At 37.0% G+C, this 19,781-nt stretch overlaps 1 protein-coding gene across 2 annotated transcripts in view; it reads right to left on the reverse strand.

The window, feature by feature from the left end:
* VAV3 (vav guanine nucleotide exchange factor 3) overlaps window positions 1-19,781 on the reverse strand; it is a 329,840-nt gene that overhangs the window by 248,562 nt on the left and 61,497 nt on the right. For both annotated transcript variants that reach the window (XM_019746514.2, XM_019746513.2), the window contains exon 2: window positions 326-442. In XM_019746514.2, coding sequence (XP_019602073.2) covers window positions 326-442 — 117 coding nt within the window. The remainder of the gene's footprint in view (window positions 1-325; window positions 443-19,781) is intronic.

Below are 19,781 nucleotides of genomic sequence, written 5' to 3' on the forward strand. Positions count from 1 at the left end.
CGGATATAGAGAAGACTGGAGGGAAAGAACACTGGTCCTCAGACATGAGGGCCCAATGAACTATCTAAAAGATGAAATATTGTAATTCTACCCTACTAGGTAACCAGCAGGAAAAGTTAACCTCTGGATGAAAGATTCCCTTTATTTCAATCTCATTGAGACAGTTGGTACTGCTACTTATTTTTTGGCTAAGCCATCCATGTGAAATTCAACTACATAATTCAGATACGTAGACCACTTATGTCACATTCCTACTTCAACAAGAAACAATAAGTATTTGATTAAATGTTCTCCAATAAATATATAAAAAATAAAATGTAATTACCTTTCCAAAGTCACGAACATCAAACAGATCAAACGCCTCAAAGAGTTCGCTCTTTCTCATTCCAAACGTCTCGCAACAGGCGGTGAGGAATGTCCTTATGTTCTTCAAACAGAGAAACTGAGGAAAGGGAAACAACCATTAGTACATAGTGAATCATTCTGAATACCATCCATCCTCTGTCCCACCCAGAATGCTATAAAAGTGGCAAGGAAGAACTCCTCGGCTTTTTCAGTAATTCCTTCAGCATTATTTATCGAGTACCCAGTCTCTCTCCCGCAGAGGGGACACAGCGGTGAATAAGGCAGGCAAAATTTCTATCCTCATAAAACTCATATTCTAATGAGAGAAGACAGAGAAGCACCAACCTAGCAACAAGAACAAAAAAAGGAAATGTTTTCATTTTCATATAGTAATAAGCACAATAGAGAAAAAGCCAGGAGGAGGGTTCAGGAGAGCTGGTGGGGGAGGGAAGTTTAAATGTGATGGCTACTGAAGGTGTCAGTGAGAAGAGGATGAAGAAACAGGGATTTGAAGGTGGTGATGGCACAAGCCAGGGCAGAATTACAGGACAGAGGACTCCAGCCTAAAGTACCATATTTCCCCGAAAATAAGACCGGGTCTTATATTAATTTTTGCTCCAAAAGATGCATTAGGGCCCATGGTCAGAGGATGTCATCCTGAAAAATCATGCTAGGGCTTATTTTCCGGTTAGGTCTTATTTTCGGAGAAACACAGTAGGACCCCACACCAGAGCGCTGAGGCAGAGTGTCTGCGGAAGGAGCCAATGTGGCTAGAGCAGAGGGAGTGACAAGGAGAAAGGTAGGAGGTGAGCCAGAAAGGGAATGGGATCAGAGGATGATGGGCTTTGTTGGGCAGGTTTTCACTCTGACAGAGACAGGAAGTCACTGCAGGCCTTGGGGCAGAGGAGGGAGATGATAAGATGCTTTAAAAGGGAGCTTTAGGATGTTGTTTTCAATGTAGACTAAAGGATTGGAGAAAGGATGGAAACAGGCAAACAGAAAGGAGGCTATTGCAATAATCCAGGTGAAAGACAACTGTGGAAAGACCAGGTGTCACACTTTGTCTAGGTTAAATGTGAGAGGCCTATTAGTCATCCAATGTGGTGTGAGGCACAGGCAACTGGATATACAAGTCTGGAGTCCAGGGTACAGGTGTATACTCTAGACATAAATTCGGCAGTCTTCAGAGTAGACAGAACGCTTCGAACTATAATGTTGTCTAAGATGACTTTGGGAGAAGACTGAGGAGAGGACCTGGGGCCAGGCAATCTTAGGGGAATCAGGAAAAGAGGATGTGCCCACAAAGAGGCCAAGCAGTGACCAGTGAGGAAGAACAAGAAGGAGACTGGGTTTTCCCTGAAGCCAAGTAAAGAAAGTGTTTCTAGGAGGAAGGAGTGATGAACTTTGTCAGCCGCTGCTCGTGGTCAAATGAGATCTTAACCAAATGCGGTCCATGGGCTCTGAAGGTCATGAGAACAACCAGACAAAAGCAGGTTCCGTGTGGGCAACTGGGGTGAAACGCTACGTGGAGCAGGTTCAAGAGACAATGGAAAGAGAGGGCATGATGACAGAATATAGACTCCTGAGGAGTTTTGCTACAGGGAAACAGAGGATTGAGAAGGTAGTCAGAAAGAAAGGCAGGTCAAGGAAGGGCTTTTTAAAAGCAATGGAGGCTGTAAGAGCGTGTTTCTACTCTGCTAGGAGTAAGTTGGTAGAGAGGGGAAAGTTAGTTGTGCAAAAGAGAGGGACAGTCACCTCTCTCTTGAGGTGAAGTCTTTGAGTTGGTAAAAGGAGGAGGGCCTGGTGGTCAAGTGGAGAACTTGACCTTACTGCTCAGCTCACCAACATTAGCAGGAGGGCCAAACAGGAAGGCAGGTGCTATGGAAAACCCTTAACACCAGCAGAATTTACTTTCATTATGTAAAAGACTCAGTTCCACCCAAGCAAAGTACACACATATCCTGAAATCGAATTAATTCTGTTTGGAGAGATGAGCTGCAATAGCACACATAAAAATAAAATTATTCCTCTCCGTTACGTGAGAGACCTACCTATTAGCTAATTATTGCATCTTTGTTTTCTTTTTTTTTTTTTTTTAAGCACTAAGTCGATGTTTTGTTTTGTTTTTCATCTCGATTTGTTTTTTAATTCACAGAAGGCGCATTTTACTTCCTCTACATTTGAAACATTTAGATTTTTCATGGGCTTAACACAGATGCAGTTTTACCCTTTACAGGAATCTTTCGCAGATGTTTAAATATTTCAGGAGAGGTTAAAACCACAGGGGAAGCATCACAACCCCTTTGTAGCACAAAGGCAGCAGCCAATGGGCGTGTGCAGTTACTGTTTTCACTTTAAAAAATTCATAAAGGACCTTTATGACATAGAATCACTCTGCATGTAGCTCTTCCACACAGAATTGCTTATTTACAGATTAAAAGCCTTGCATTCTGCCAAGATAGACAACAATTACTCTCTTGGGGATTGTGCAACTGCTCTCTTGCAATATGTTTTACATAATTAAGTGCTCAACTCATAGCTCACCAAGGAACAAAAGCAAAATTGCACATGCCACCCTCTAAAAATTTCTCACCAGACTCAAATTTTCCCCTGGTGGAGGAAAAACTACAGTAAACTTCCACTCAAGTGCTTTGATCTTTAATTCAGAAAAGCAAGTATTACTGAAAGTAAAATATATATATATAGATCTGGAATGTAGTCATTATTGCATGCATACAAGAGATATTTTTAAAACAGCTCTTCCCCTTCTTTCTGGAACCAGTCTTAACCTTACTCACCCCTTAACCAGTTCAATTCTATTCCATTCTACAAATATTTACTGGATTTGAAAAAGGTCGCTAGTATGCTCTCGTTTTTCCAGGCAATCATCAAATTTGGTCACCCCTTTTATTTACGTATTTGTTTCAGTCAACAGTGTTTGAATGCCTACAACACTCCAGACACTGGAAATGCTAGAAATGAATAAGAAAAGGTTCTGCCCCACGCTTCTCTCTGAATCTTAGCTGGAGATTGTCACAGTTATCCAACAGTTGGCTGATAACACTCAGATCATGCTTCATGCGATGCTCATGGGTGTCTGGCTCTTTCCAAGGACAGGAACCAAGTTCAGGGTCAGGGGAAATAGGCATCTGTGGGTGCCCTGGACAGAGCTGAGCCCGCCAGTCTGCCCACCCACCCCAAGTCTTCTGCTTTATTGTCATCGTGTTGAATTTTTTATTCCAGTTTATTGTATTTTTTTAAAATTCAAACCAAAAGAAAAGTTAAAAGAATGCAATGAACGCTCCATCTACTCAACAACTATAGCACGCTGCCCTAAGTGCTTCTGTGTGCCAGCTCGTCATTTATTCATAAAATATGCTTTGCAGACATCATGGCACTTCACTTCTAAATAACTCAACATGCATCTCCTAGGAATAAAGATATTTTCCTACATACCCACAATACCATTATCAGATCTAAGAAAATTAATTCCACATTATCTAATATCCATTCCATATTCAAATTTCAATTGCCCACCCAATGTCTTTTTACACTACTTGCCCCCAATCTAGGATCCAATTAAGTTTTATGCATTGCAGCTGGTTGCTTTAGCTTTGCAGCACCTTTTAATCTAAAAATCCTGCTGCCTTTTTTTTTTTTTTTTTTTATGACATTGACTTTTTGAAGACTCCAGACTGGTTATCATATAGAAATGTTCCACATTTTGCATTTGTCTCATTATTTCCTCCTGGTGTCATTAAATCTGTTCCTCCATCACTGGCATTTCCTGTGAACCAAAAAGCTAAGTATACATATTAATACAAGGTAAACAGTTTTGGCAAAAATACTTCATACTGTGAACTTCGTATTTCATCACATCCCAAGACACAAAATGCTAGGTTATCCTATTATTACTGACGCTAAGCTTGATCACTTGCTTAAGATGGTTACTGTCACATCTCTCTATTTTACGGGTACATACCCTTTATATCAGTAAAAAACTTGGGGTAATAATTTGGTACCATGTGGCTGTCCTAGTTCCCAACAATGTTTCACAATGGACTTAGCATCCACTGATAATTCTTGCTTCGATTATTCCATTTGGGAATGCAAATAGTGATGTTTAGCTAATTCTATCATTCCTTCCATACTTATTAGCTGGTATTCTTACCTAAAGAAATGCTTCCCCTGCCCTTTCTCCCCACTGCAATTTTTTTGTTTTTGTTTTTGCTTATGCAATAATTAGTTGCCATCATTATTCCTTTTGATGTTCATATTGTCCCAAATTTGACCACCGGGGTCCCTTTGAACTGGTTTCTGAGTCCTTTTGACATGACTCCATTTTCTTAAATCAAGTTGTCCCAGGCCAACACTTCCTCTGCTCTAGTTCTGGAATCAGCCATTTCTCTAAGCAAGTCTATTTCTATTTATATGGCAAATGTATTTAGAAACCAAAGTTTGAGCTGCTGCTCCAAGATAACATGAGCCAATTATATCAAATGAACCAGTACCTCTACCCTTTGCTTAAGCAATCAATCCCCTGCAACAGAAAGAGTTAATGTAAATAAGATGGACCTAACTGGTCTCTTATGTACCTCTCAGATAATTCTATAATTTTCTCTGTGGTAGGCCTAATAAGCCAACTCTTATCTTACTCTGTTAAGAACAAGAAACATGAGTTCGTTGAAGACAACTGATGAACACATGAGTTGGTTTTATGCCTAGAGATGTGATTGGTGTTTTGACACAATACTATTTCAGTGTAAGTTTTTCTCTCCAGTTTGTAACTTTGAGATTAGAAGCCATCTGATAGTCCTTTTTATCATCTGCAGCAGCTTAAAACATTCTGCCTTCGGAGATGGTTCATGACACCCAAGGACAGACTCGTACATCTCATTAGTTTATAACCTTACCTTATGTTGGACCAAAAATTAGACCACTTTGCTAAATCATCTCTTTCACTTATATGAGATAACTTTAGGATTTCTTAGAACTTAGAATTAAAATTTTAGGAATCAAAATTAAATTACTTGAGGATTTTCAAAATATTAACTGTATCTACACGATACCATGTTTCCCCAAAAATAAGACCTAGCCAGACCATCAGCTCTAATGCCTCTTTTGGAGCAAAAATTAATATAAGACCTGATATTATATTATTATATAATTATACATTAATTATATTATATAAGACCCGGTCTTATATTATACATTATATTACATATTATATTATATATCACATTACATATATTATATATCATATTATATATTATGTATTATATATTATATTAATTATATTATATTATATTATATTATATTATATTATATTATATTATATTATATTATTATATTATATTATACTGGTCTTATATTATATAAGACCCGGTCTTATATTAAAATAAGACCGGGTCTTATATTGATTTTTGCTCCAAAAGACGCATTAGAGCTGATGATCTGGCTAGGTCTTATTTTTCAGAGAAACACGGTAGCTAGTGAAGTTGAGTATCTTTTCATGTATCTGTTGGCTGTTTGTATGTTTTCTTGGGAGATGTGTCTGTTCATGTCCTCTGCACATTTTTTAACTGGATTATATGTTTTTCTGTTGTTGAGTTGTATGAGTTCTTATTTTGGATATTAGGTCCTTATCAGAGATGTTGTTTGCAATATCTTCTCCCGTTCAGTTGGTTGCTTCTTTATTTTGTTGATGGTTTCTTTTGCTGTGCAGAAGCTCTGTAGTTTGATATAGTCCCATTCATTTATTTTTGTTTTTAGCTTTCTTCTATGCAGTTTATTGTTTCAGGTCTTACATTTAGGTGTTTGATCCATTTTAAGTTAATTTTGGCATATGATGACAGATAGCAGTCTAGTAGTTTCATTCTTTTGCACGTGGCCTTCCAATTTTCCTAGCACCATTTATTGAAGAGGCTTTCTTTTCTCTACATGGCATTGGCAGAAAAACAGACACACAGACCAATGAAATAGAATTGAGAACCCAGAAATAAACCCACACATACTACATGGCCAGATAATTTTCAATGATTTCTCATATAGCCTCACAACCAAGGGTGACTTGCTGATCTACTACAATTCTGCCAAGGACCACGGACAGCCAGGCTGTCTGATGAAGGACATTCTCAGAGTCTCATTTCTTAATGAGTCACTCATTATCCTATTTGAAGGAGAGACTCTGAATTTGAGAGTCTGGCATAATTCAAATTGTGAGTGGCGTTTTAAGGCTGACTGACAGTTTTTGAAAGGCACAGAAGAGACCACGATGGAGGCCATTTATAAATATGAGGGTACAAGAAGAGTTTTCCTGCCATTCAAATAAGCAGAACACTTAGCGCTGGCCTAAGCAATCTACCTCCCCCTCTTCCTTCCCTCACCTACAAAGCACATCATTTTCTCTATTTCTCAATGCCTTATCAGTAGGGTTCTTCTACACACTGAATAATTTTGAACAATCTGAATAACTGAAGAAGTTTGGAACAAAATTATTCTCAGGCAGATCAGTCTTTGCTTTGTTTTGTTTTTTTGTACCGAACTGCATTCCATTTTCCACCCACATTTTTAACCTCTTGAATTGTTATTCTTCAATCTGCACCTACACTCCTCCCAATTTAGCATCATCCACCCCTGATTTTATAAAAGTTATACTCATCATGTGTGATTTTATTACTTGAAAGACAGACTTCTTTATTATTTATGCCCCAGGTTTTAGCTCTGCCCACTATTTCACAATTTATTTTATTAATATAAAGTTGCAGTTTTTCCTAAGTTAAATAGGAGTACATAGAATTTGCATTAAAATCACTATAATAACAAGAAATGCATTATAGGTCAGGTTCTTTTCTGACTGATATCATATATATACATATATATATATATAAAATTTGTATGTTTATACGTATACATGCATATACACGAGTTTTTCTTAATAAATATCAATACTTCTATATAATATTTCTTGTGGAAATACTAACCAAGTAGAATACTTAGCCAAGTAGAAATACATTCTAATTAAGTATAGGAAATACTTCTTGGTCTTTTATTTTTCCCATCTTTTTCTTAACCTTCCAATAAACTCTGCCATCTCAGGTGATTTGTACTCTGTTTAGAAAACCTGTTAATCAAACAATCACCAATACCTCTAACCACATTATCACTATATCTGTCTTGAGCTCAGTATCAAATTAACAGTCTTTTATTTCCAGAGGCTTTGGAAAAAGCTAAAAAGAAAAATAAATAAATAGGTGTATTAACCTAAGTTCTGTTAATTCACACAGCCAGATACCTTTAGTCTCCCTTCTTTGAGGCAAACTTCCCAGTGAACTTAATCTGAACGAATTAAATGTTTTGCTCTTTTTTTATCCCCAACTCTAATACCTTAACTTCTACAGTCTCCAAATCTGCACCCACCTTAGCCATTTTTCCACTAAAAATTGAAGACATTTTTAGATCATACACATTCTTAAACTGACTGTACTAGATCATTCTAGAACTATCTTCTCCCTAATATAGGCTGCTTCCTCAGCAATGGTTATCTATTGCCCTCCTAGTCCTACAAAGCAGATGTGGAGTAGGTTTTTGTGGGGTTTTTAATTTTATTTTTTATTCTACACCAATTAAAATGTCATTATGTTGTTTTTAAACAGTAATTTGCAAGTGTAGTTCCCTCTGCCTAGAATGGCATGTCTGTAAAAAGACCACTGGCTTGATTTACCTTGGACAGTCTTTGTTTAAGCCCTACTGTCCTCCTGCAATTATTATACAGTACCCCCCCCTTATCCAAGACCCCCAGTGGATGCCTGAAACCACGGATGGTACTAAACCCTATGTATACTGTTTTTTCCTATATATACGTACCTATCATAAAGTTTAATTTATAAAGTAGGCACATAAGAAATTAACAATAACTAACAATAAAATAAAACAATTATAATAATATACTGTAATACAAGTTATGTGAATATGGTCTCTCTCTCTCTCTCAAAATATCTTATGGTACCCTTCTTCTTATGGTGAGGATGATGTGAGATGCTAAAATGCCTCATTAGGTTGAGAATTTTCACCTTTTCACTTAAAGGAAGCACTTGATGACGCCTCTTAGTCATATTCGAAGTGCGAGCATCACCACTCTTGCACTTTGGGGCCATTATTAAATAATATAAGGGCTACTTGAACATAAGCACTGAGATACCAGGACAGTCGATCTGATAACCAAGACAGCTATTAAGTGACTAACAGGCGGGGATGTACACAATGTAGATACTCTGACAAAGGGCTGATTCACATCTCAGGCGGGAAGGAACAGGACAGCATGAGATTTCATCACGCTACTCAAAATAGTATGCAACTTCCTATTTACAACAGCCAAGATACGGAAGCAACCTAAGCATCCATCAATAGACAAATGGATAAAGATGTGATACATACACACAATGAAATATTACTCAACCACAAAAAGGAACAACATAGAGAGTTGTTCTTTGCAACAACTGAGTATTGTGCTAAGTGAAATAAGTCAGACAGAGAAGGACAAATACCGCATGATTTCACTTATATGTGGAATCTAAAAAACAAAGTAAACAAACAAAAAAAAAACAAGCTCATTGATACAGAGAACAAACGGATGGTTACCAGATGGGAGAGGGTTTGGAGAATGAGTGAAAAAGATAAAAGGATTAAAAAGTACAAATTGCCAGTTATAAAAATAGTCACAGAGCTATAAAGTACAGCATAGGGAATGTAGTCAATAATATTGTAATAACTATGTATGGTGTTAGATGGGTACTAGATTTATCAGGGTGATCACTTCGTAAGTTATAAAAATATCTAATCACTACATTGTACACCTGAAACTAATATTGTATGTCAGCTGTAATTGAAAAAAAAAAACATTTTTTAAGAGGAGAAACAAATAAACTTATGAATTGTTTATTTCTGGAATTTTTCTTTTAGTATTTTCAGGCCGCAATTGACTTTAGACAACTGAAACCATAGAAAACAAAACCAGGGGTAGGCGGTGACTATTGTAAGCTCCCTTTCATTCAAAAAAAAAAGTTCAGTTTGGACGATAAATTACATAGTTATTCATCCTTTCTTCTTCCTCTCTCTACAATATTCCTCATCCTTCACAACACCAGATCAAATTACACTTCTGTGTTAAGCCTTCTTTGACAACTCCAGGTAGAGCTGGTCATTCTCTACTCTCAGATGCTATATCACTTTAATCATATATCAATATAAAATGTACCAAAGTTTATTGTAACAGAATAAAATTTTTTCTTCATTGTTATATGTCCTGAACATAGCCAAACACAGAACACGTCACACACACACACACACACACACACAAATACATACTACATACATAGGGGAATAAGAACTAGGAACAAAGACCTGGGTGCAAATCCTGGCTCTGCCATCAAGAATTCTGCGGTGTAAGGAAATAATTTAGTGTAGTAGGTAAGAATAGGTTCAAGAGTCAGACAGGCCTGGACTCAAATCACCCATCCAATGGCTAAGTGCACTTAGGAAGATAACTTGACTTCTAAGACCCAAACTATCAAATGTAGATAATTCTATCTCCCTCCAGAGAATAGTTCTCAGTCTAGTGAAATTATGGACCTCAAACGTAATTTTAGTGAGCAGTAATTGTTCACTAACTATTGCCTCAATGTTATTTATTATAAAGTAATGACTAATGAAATGAAAACATATTCCTGATTTATATGACTAATACGTCATAATGGTGGAATACCATTGTTAATGGAACTGTCATTATTAGGGAATCGTTTAACCCATGTGAGTCTTGGTTTCTCCATTTATAAAATGGGGATAATCATATCCCTAAGAGACCTGTTGTATTACCGTGTTTCCCCGAAATTAAGACCTAGCCGGACAATCGGCTCTAATGTGTCTTTTGGAGCAAAAATTAATACAAGACCCGGTCTTATATTATATTAGACCCAGTCTTACATTATAGTAAAATAAGACCGGGTCTTGTATTAATTTTTGCTCCAAAAGACGCATTAGAGCCGATTGTCCGGCTAGGTCTTAATTTCAAGGGAACATGGCAAGTGAGACAATCTCTGAGAAAAGTAAGTTTCATTAACTCATTTCATCCATGAAGCACTGAGTGCCCAGTAAGCACAAGGCACTTTGTTAAGCACAGGCTGATTCCAAAGATACAACGCTGATACAAGGATAGTACCAAAGATATCAGAGAAAACAGACAAGCCCCTCTCCCAAGTTCAGAGTCTAATGATTAGAATATAACCTTAAGTACTTGTAGAAATGCAAGCATCATTATATTCTCTTCACCATTCTCTTGTAAACTTCCTGTATCTCACATTTCTGGTTCTCTTTTTTTTTTCTTCAACTTCAGCTTACTATCTGAATTTCAGCTACATGAAAAATACTACTTATGAAAGAAAAAAAGACAACAAGCGAGTTATGAAATCAATAGGGGACAGACTACTATATATTTATATTTAAAGACTGCAATAAATGTACTAAATTAATATACACTCATTAAAAATTACAAGCATTCTATGAGATTATTTCATGAGTAGACATTTTTCCCTGAATTTTAGCAAATCAAGTTATTAGGCTTGTTTATGTCATATTCCATGCTCTCTCTCAAGTCTGAAAAAGACACAGATAAACTTTTCTTGGCCTAGATTTTCCCCCATTCCTATACCCATTTTACTCCTTTTGCCAGCTTTACTGAGCTATACGGACATATAACACTGTGTAAGTTGAAAATATATAATGTGATGATTTGATACACTTATAATTGCAAAATGATTAGCATTAGCTAACACCTCCATCACATCACATAATTACTATTTTTTTTTGTCCAATACCCATTTTAAATGTCAGCATTAGTATTTCAATGTTAGCTTTACTTGTTTCTTTTCCATGTACCCACCTACATGGGCTTTAGGATGAGGCTAAGTGCTATCTGGCCTGTAGTCTATGGCTAATATAAAAAATCTTAGAGATAATTCTGGATGGAGTCAACTAGAATAGTGCAGCCAAAACCAGGAAGTGCAAAAATAAAAAATGTATTTTAGTAAAAAACTTGGTCAATTTGCTAAAGCTCAAGGGTCACCCTATGAAGAAAATACTCAATGAGCCAGATGTCCATATTGTCAGTTATTCTGTCACTGAACATTTTAATTTGTAACACTATATTTTTATTTTGTGATTTATTTTGTGAGCAAGATTCTATAATATTTTAAATGATTTTCTATTAATACTTTGCTATACTAAATTTTAAATATTTGCTTCTTTTTAAAGTTTGATTTTCTATGTCTAAAGAAATACTTTTCCCAGGAGTACTTATGTCCAGCTTTATAACAGAAATCACAGGGTAAAAGAGTATTTGATTTTAAAAAAATTATCTACTCCCCACTGACACCAATGGACAGATCCTCCAGACAGAAAATAAACACAGAAACAGTGGCCTTAAATGGCACATTAGACCAGTTGGATTTAATTGATATTTTTAGAGCATTTCACACCAAAGCAGAATATAGTCTTCTCAAGTGCACATGGAACATTTTCCAAGATAGACCATATGCCAAGCCACAAAAAAAGTCTCAATAAATTTAAGAAGATTCAAATCATATCAAGCATCTTCTCTGAACACAGTGCTATGAAACTGAAATCAATTACAAGAAAACTGAAAAACACACAACTACATGTAGGCTGAATAACATGTTACTAAATAGCAAGTGGGTCAACAATGAGATCAAGGAAGAAACCAAAACACACCTCAAGACAAGTGAAAATGAAAACACAAAGACCCAAAATCTGTGGGATGCAGTTAAAGCAATATTAAGAGGGAAATTCATAGCAATGCAGGCCTATCTAAACAAACAAGAAAAATCTCAAATCAACAGTCTATCTTTACACCTAAGGGAACTGGAAAACGAACAGCAAAATAAGCCCAAAGGGAGTACAAGGAAGGAAATAATAAAAATTAGCGTGCAAATAAATGAAATAGAGACCCAAAAAACAATACAAAAGATCAATGAAACCAAAAATTGAATTTTTGAAAAGATAAACAAAATCGACAAATCTTTAGCCAGACTCATCAAGAAAAAGAGAGAGAGGACCCAAATTAATTAAATCAGAAATGAAAGAGGAGGAGTACCAACAGACACGACAGAAATACGAAAAATTTTAAGAAAATATTACAAGCAACTATACACCAACAAATTAGACAATCTGGAAGAAATGGATAAATTTCTAGAAACATAAAATCTTCCAAGACTGAATCAAGAAGAAACAGAAAATCTAAACAGATCAATTATTACTAATGAAATCAAATCAGTAATCAACAAGCTCCCAACAAACAAAAGCCCTGGATGGCTTCACAAGTGAATTGTACCAAACATTAAAAATAAAATTAACACCTATTCTCCTCAAACTATTATAAAAAATCCAGAAGGAGGAAAAGCTCCCAAGCTCATTTTACAAGGCTACCATTACTGTGATCCCAAAACCAAAGCTATCACAAAAAAATAAAAATAAAACTATAGGCCAATACCCCTAATGAACATAGATGCAAAAATCCTCAACAAAATATTAGCAAACAGAATTCAGCAATACATTAAAAAGATCATACAGCATGATCAAGTGGGATTCATTCCTGGTGTGCAAGGTTGGTACCAGGAAATCAATTAACATGCTACACAACATTAAACAGAATGAAAAATAAAAATCATATGGTCATATCAAGAGATTCAGAAAAAGCATTTGGTAAAATCCAACATCCAATTAGGATAAAAACTCTTAGCAAAGTGGGAATAGAGGGATCACATCTCAACATAATAAAGGCCATATACGATAAATCCACAGCTAACATCATACCCAATGGGGAAAAAGCTAAAAGCTCTCCCCTTAAGATCAGGAACAATACAAGATGCCCACTTTCACCACTTTTATTCAACATAGTATTGGAAGTTCTAGTCACAGCAATCAGGCAAGTAAAAGAAATAAAAGTCCTCCAAATTGGAAAGGAGGAAGTAAAATTGTCATTATATGCAGATGACATGATACTATATACAGAGAACCCCAAAGATTCCTCCAAAAAACTATTAGAACTGCTAAATGAATTTAGTAAAGTAACAGAATACAAAATTAATATTCAGAAATCAGTTGCATTTGTATACACCAATAACAAACTACCAGACAGAAGGAGAAATTAATAAAATAACCCCATTTACAATTACCTCAAACACAATAAAATACTTAGGAATAAATTTAAGCAAGAAAGTAAAAGACTTGTACTCAGAAAATTGTAAGACAATGAAGAGGGAAATTAAAGAAGACACAAATAAATGGAAACATATACCATGCTTATGGATAGGAAGACTTAATACAGTTAAAATGTCCATAGTACCTAAAGCAATACATAAATTCAACACAATCCCTATCAAATTACCACTGACATTTTTCACAAAACTAGAACAAATAATCCTAAAATTTATATGGAACCATAAAAGACCCCAAATAGCCATGGCAATCTTGAGAAATAAAAACAAAGTGGGAGGTATCATGCTATCTGACATCAAATCTTAATACAAGCCTATAGTAATCAAAACAGCACGGTACTAGTAGAAAAATAGACACATCGATCAATGACACAGAACACAGAACCCAGAAAGAAATCTATGCCTACATGATCATTTAATCTATGACAATAGCAGCAAGAATTTAGACTGGGGTAAAGACAGTCTATTAGTAAATGGAGCTGGGAAAACTGGACAAATACATGCAAAAAAATGAAACTGGATCACCTTCTTATGCCATATACAAGAATAAATTCAAAATGGATTAAAGACTTAAATGTAAGACCCAAAACCATAAAACTCCTAGAAGAAAATATACGAAGTAAATTCACAGACATTACCCATAGTAATATTTTTACTGACATATCTCCTCAGGCAAGGAAAGCAAAAGAAAAAGTAAACATGTAGGACTACATCAAACTAAAAAGATTTTTCACAACAAAGGAGACCACGAATAAAACAAAAAAGCATCCTACCAAGTGGGAAAAGATATTTGTCAATGATACATCTGATAAGGGGTTAATATCCAAAATTTATTTTTAAAGAACTCATACAACTCAATACCAAAAAAACAAACAATCTTATTAAAAAATGGGCAGAGGACAATAAGAGACATTTCTCTAAAGAGGACATATAGATGAACTCTTTAGATGGCCAATAGACAAACGAAAAAATGCTCAACATCACTAACCATTAGAGAAATGCAAATAAAAACCACAATGAGATACTGTCTCACTCGAGTGATAACGGCACTCATCAATAAATCAACAAATAACAACTGTTGGCGAGGATGTGGAGAAAAGGGAACCCAAGTGCAGTGTTGGTGGGATTGCAGATTGGTGCAGCCACTATGTAAAACGGTACGGAAGTACCTCAAAAAATTGAAAATGGAACTACCTTATGACTGAGCATTTCCACTCCTGGGTATCTATCCAAAGAAATCCAAAACACTAATTTGAAAAAATATGAGATTTGACAATTAAGTTCACAAACTCATCCTAGAAGAAGTGCTACATACCTTATTGCTGAATATCACTATGGTCACCTTTGAAGTACTCCCCTTGAGAAGCTACGCACCAACGCCAGCGCCTAGTCTACCCTTCAAAGCAATTTTGGAACTCTTTTTCTGGAATGGCCATCAGAGCTGTCATCGTATTACCCTTGATGTCCTGAGTATCATCAAAATGTCTTCCTTTCAATATTTCCTTTATCTTTGGGTAAAGAAAGAAGTCATTGGGGGCCAGATCAGGTGAGTAGGGGGGTGTTCCAATACAGTTATTTGTTTACTGACTAAAAACTCCCTCACAGACAGTGTCATGTGAGCTGGTACATTGTCATGATGTAAGAACCATGAATTGTTGGCGAAAAGTTCAGGTCATTTTCATCTAACTTTTTCACATAGCCTTTTCAGCACTTCCAACTACTGAACTTGGTTAACTGTTTGTCCAGTTGGTACAAATTAATAATGAATAATCTCTCTGATATCAAAAAAGGTTAGCAACATCATTTTAACTCTTGATTTGGACTGACGGAACTTTTTTGGTCATGGAGAAATGGCTGACTTCCACTGTACACTTTGACGTTTTGTTTCAGGGTCATATTGGTACATCAAAGTTTCATCACCAGTGATAACATGACCCAAAACATCGTCTTGCCTCTCCAAAAGGTCTTGGCAAACTTCAACTCTCCTTTGCTTTTGTTCATCAGTGAGCTCCTTCAGTGCCATTTTTGTATACACCTTTCTCATGCTGAGATTTTCAGTTAAGATTTTCCTAAGTTTCTCTATCGATGTTTACTTGGTCTCCTATGCTTCTCACAGTCAGCCAACGATTTGGACACACAATTCAACAAATTTTTGCAATGTTTTCGTCAGTTCTGCTTGGTACTGGCTGCCCTGACCTCTCTTCATCAGTGACATGTTCTCTCCCCTCGAAAAAAACTTTAATCTATTTGTACACTGCCGTTTTCTTCATGACCTTATCCCCATAAACTTGGACTAACATGTATCTGAGTTCACTTCTACTCTTGTCAAGTTCTTAACAAGAAATTTAATGTTTGTTCACTGCTCTAATTCAAGTTCAGACATTCTCACGACAGCACAAAACCACACAACAATAATGAACGCCACTCAGCAAGACATCGTTACACGTCGACATGAACACAGCTGTGAGACACTGATATACAAAGGTTGAGACCTTACCGAGCTGTATATAGTGCTGCCAATGTAAGCACACGGTGGCAAGCTCGCAATACAAATATCATTACACAATAAATTTCATTATGATTAAGTGTTTTCAAAAACAAAATGATTCTTAAATTTGGTCATGCAGCCCACAAGAAAAGGGGGATGGAAAACAGAGAGGAAGAGCGAAGGAGAGCAGGGAATCTGGTTATATTATTCTCTATATAACTAAAAACTAAGGACAATAAATGCTGTCATAGTAACTGTTAACTTTTTCAATGGCAGATGTCAAACTCTACAGTGTTTTACCTGCGTACTACGTAACAGTGACTGAAAAACATCTTTCATTTCAAACTTTTTGCTCACAATTTAATAAAATTATCAAATGTACCTTCTCAGACATTTTCCCCACAGAGGTGCCCCTAATGGCAGAGGGGAATGAACTCGTATCGCCGGTGTCCTGACTGCCTAAAGCTGCCCAGTCTACCACATGCACATTATGCCTTCTAGCCCATTACAGAGTCATGTTTAATATAAAGGATATTGCAAATTATGTACCAGCGATTCAAGTCCCTTTCCCCACCGTTGCCCGAACCTCCCATCAAGCCTGCTACCAACCCAAATGCCTAGTGAGAGGGGTTGGGGGAGAAAGGCGAAATCAAGAGGAAAGGACTGAGCTGTCCCAGAACTATGGAGAAGCAGGAGAGGGAACTCAGGGCAACAATGACTGTGAAAACTTAGGTGCCAAGGTTTCTGAGACTTCGTTAGAGAAGGCACTGTGGACTCTTGCCCACAGGACATCAGACGCGAGCTAAAGCCAATTTGATTTCTTCAAAGGCAAAGAAAACCATACCCAACATTCAACTCTACTTATATTGTACTGCACACCACTTGTCATCGGCTGTAGTTAAAATAATACAGGAATTTGAATAATAATAATTAGAACATTTATACACATCTACTATGTGCTAGGCACTATTCTAAGCATTAGTGTGTGCATACACACGCGCACACACACTCTCACTCATTCAGTCCTCAGGAAACTCTTTGTGGGAGCTATCACCATTTTGCAGATGAGGAAACTGAGGCAGAAACAAGTTAAACTCTTGTCCAAGGTCATACAGCCAATAAGTGGAGGAACAGGGATTCAAACTTAGCAACCTGGCTTCATAGTTACATTATGCTTTTATACTAATGACACAAGAAAGAAAATTTTAGGTGCTGGGTGACTTCACTGATTTCTGTACACTTTTGAAAGATTTATAATAAAAGAGAGTAACATTATTTATATATTATTAAATAATAATCCCACCCTGATCATGTGTCTCTCTTGCTCAAAAATCAATCACAGGGGGTGGCCGGTTAACTCAGTTGGTTAGAGTGCAGAGCTCTTAACAGCAAAGTTGCTGGTTTGATCCCTACATGGGCCACTGTGAGCTGCGCCCTCCACAGCTACATTGAAACAACTACTTGACTTGGAGCTGATGGTTCCTGGAAAAAACACACTTAAAATAAATAAAAGTTGAAAAAAAAAATCAATCACAGATAGATTTTGCATACTTTTGCCCAACTGTTAAGTTTTATATCTAGTAAACATGAATCACGCAGAACTATAAAAATGCTTCATTGTTGTGCATGTGAAGCTCATGGGAATTTACCCATGATGCAGTTTAGCAGTAACACCTGGAAACTGCTGTCTAGTGAGGTGACACCAGAAATACATTGCACAGAGGGGTGTCTAGTGAGGTGACACCAGAAATACATTGCACAGAGGGGTGTTCAGTGAGATGACACCAGAAATATATTGCACAGAGGGGTGTTCAGTGAGGTGTCATCAGAAATATATTGCACAGAGGGGTGTTCAGTGAGGTGTCATCAGAAATGTCATGCATCTGCCCCAATGGGGAACCATTTTCACCCTGGACCCCACGTAGGAACTGACTCCTCCTATCAGAGGAGGCATCACACTTGACCGCACGGCCACACCATGTGCAAGACTCTGTCTACCAGAACAACGTAGACACATAACGCTGAATTTAGGGAGCCAGAGAGCTGCAGAACCACAGAGCCATTTCTGTAAAATATTAGAGCCATCTCTGTAAAATATGTTCCTGCAATTGGCAGAAACTGGCTGACATAAACCAAGTGTTAAAAAGAAATCGATTGATAAAGCTCCCCACTTGCAGACTTAGACTTTCCTTGAGCAAGCCCTTAGGAACCGGCCTTTGGAAAAACGACAAGCATGGAGCACACCTACCCCACACCCGCTGAAGCACCGTCCATCTTCCTGTCCCATCAGGATCACCATGGTCCTCATTCACCAAATTAACTGCAGAGCAGCGAAGATCACCAATTTGAAAACTAAAATGTCAGGTGCACTCTATTTACCATACTTTTATTGTTCAATGTCAATGAAAACAATACCTATATAAAATGTAAGCTGTTTACTCACAAATTTGCTCCCCTGCAATCTATGTTTACCATAAAGTCCTTCAGTTCCTCAAACATAAAATCTCCAACCACAAGAAACCGAACCATAACCCAAGCCTGATATACGAGTATGGGTGTGGGAGGGGGTGGTTCCAGGGGGAGGGGATGTGTGCTTCTATGTGGTGCTTGTAATCTTATCTTTAAAAAGACTGGCATTCACTTATTAGGGATACATCCCTAAAAAATTATGCCTTTAGGAATGTTCAATTCTACCATGTTTCCCCGAAAATAAGACCTAGCCAGACAATCAGCTCTAATGTATCTTTTGGAGCAAAAATTAATTATAAGAGTTGGTCTTATTTTACTATAAGACCAGGTTAATGATGATGTGATGTGATGTGATGTGATGTGATGTGATGTGATGTGATGTGATGTGATGTGATGTGATGTGATGTGATGTGATGTGATGTGATGTGATGTGATACCGGGTCTTATATTAAGTTTTGCTCCAAAAGATGCATTAGAGCTGATTGTCTGGCTAGGTCTTATTTTTCAGGGAATCATGGTATTTATAACACCTTTCCAGACCTATAAGCCACTGTTTTTATTATGTATTAGAGAGGGAATCTGATGTACCTGCAATTTAGTCTGTAATTTAGGCCACATGTGGGACTCAAGAGTTTGACTCTTTTTAGAATTTGATGCTAGCCATTGATCACATCCTCAAAAAGTCCTTCTCCAGAAATTGACAAGAGAAGAAATTTATTCTGTGCACGATACTGCTCAGCCCTCAAATGATATGAAGGGGGAGGAAAGCAAACTGAACCAAAGAAATCTAAAATCTATCGGCTTAAACCAGTACACAGAGGGCCACAACACAAGAACAGGAAACGGCAATGACAACTGCCCCAAAAGTGCTAAAAGACCCAAAGCAACTGTCACTCTACTCAGAACTCCCACAGGCGGAGGCTGGGGTTGTCTTTGCTTCTCTGTTGCCTAGAGAGACACAGTGACAAATACCGGAGGCACCAAAAAAGTATATACACATTTCAATTTTCCTTTCTTAAAATGGGTATGCATTTTTTTGGCACCCTCTGTATATACTGAATGAACAATAAATTCATTAATCAATGTCACCAACTACTCTGGAAAAGAGGGCTGTGTCTTAAAAGATCAGCTGTTTTCCTGCAGAGGAAACCCTAAGAATTGGAAAATCAGGGGAAAGCAAAGAAAGGCAG

This window comes from Rhinolophus sinicus, linkage group LG14, assembly GCF_036562045.2.
Source record: "Rhinolophus sinicus isolate RSC01 linkage group LG14, ASM3656204v1, whole genome shotgun sequence".
In the NCBI taxonomy this organism is placed as follows: domain Eukaryota; kingdom Metazoa; phylum Chordata; class Mammalia; order Chiroptera; family Rhinolophidae; genus Rhinolophus; species Rhinolophus sinicus.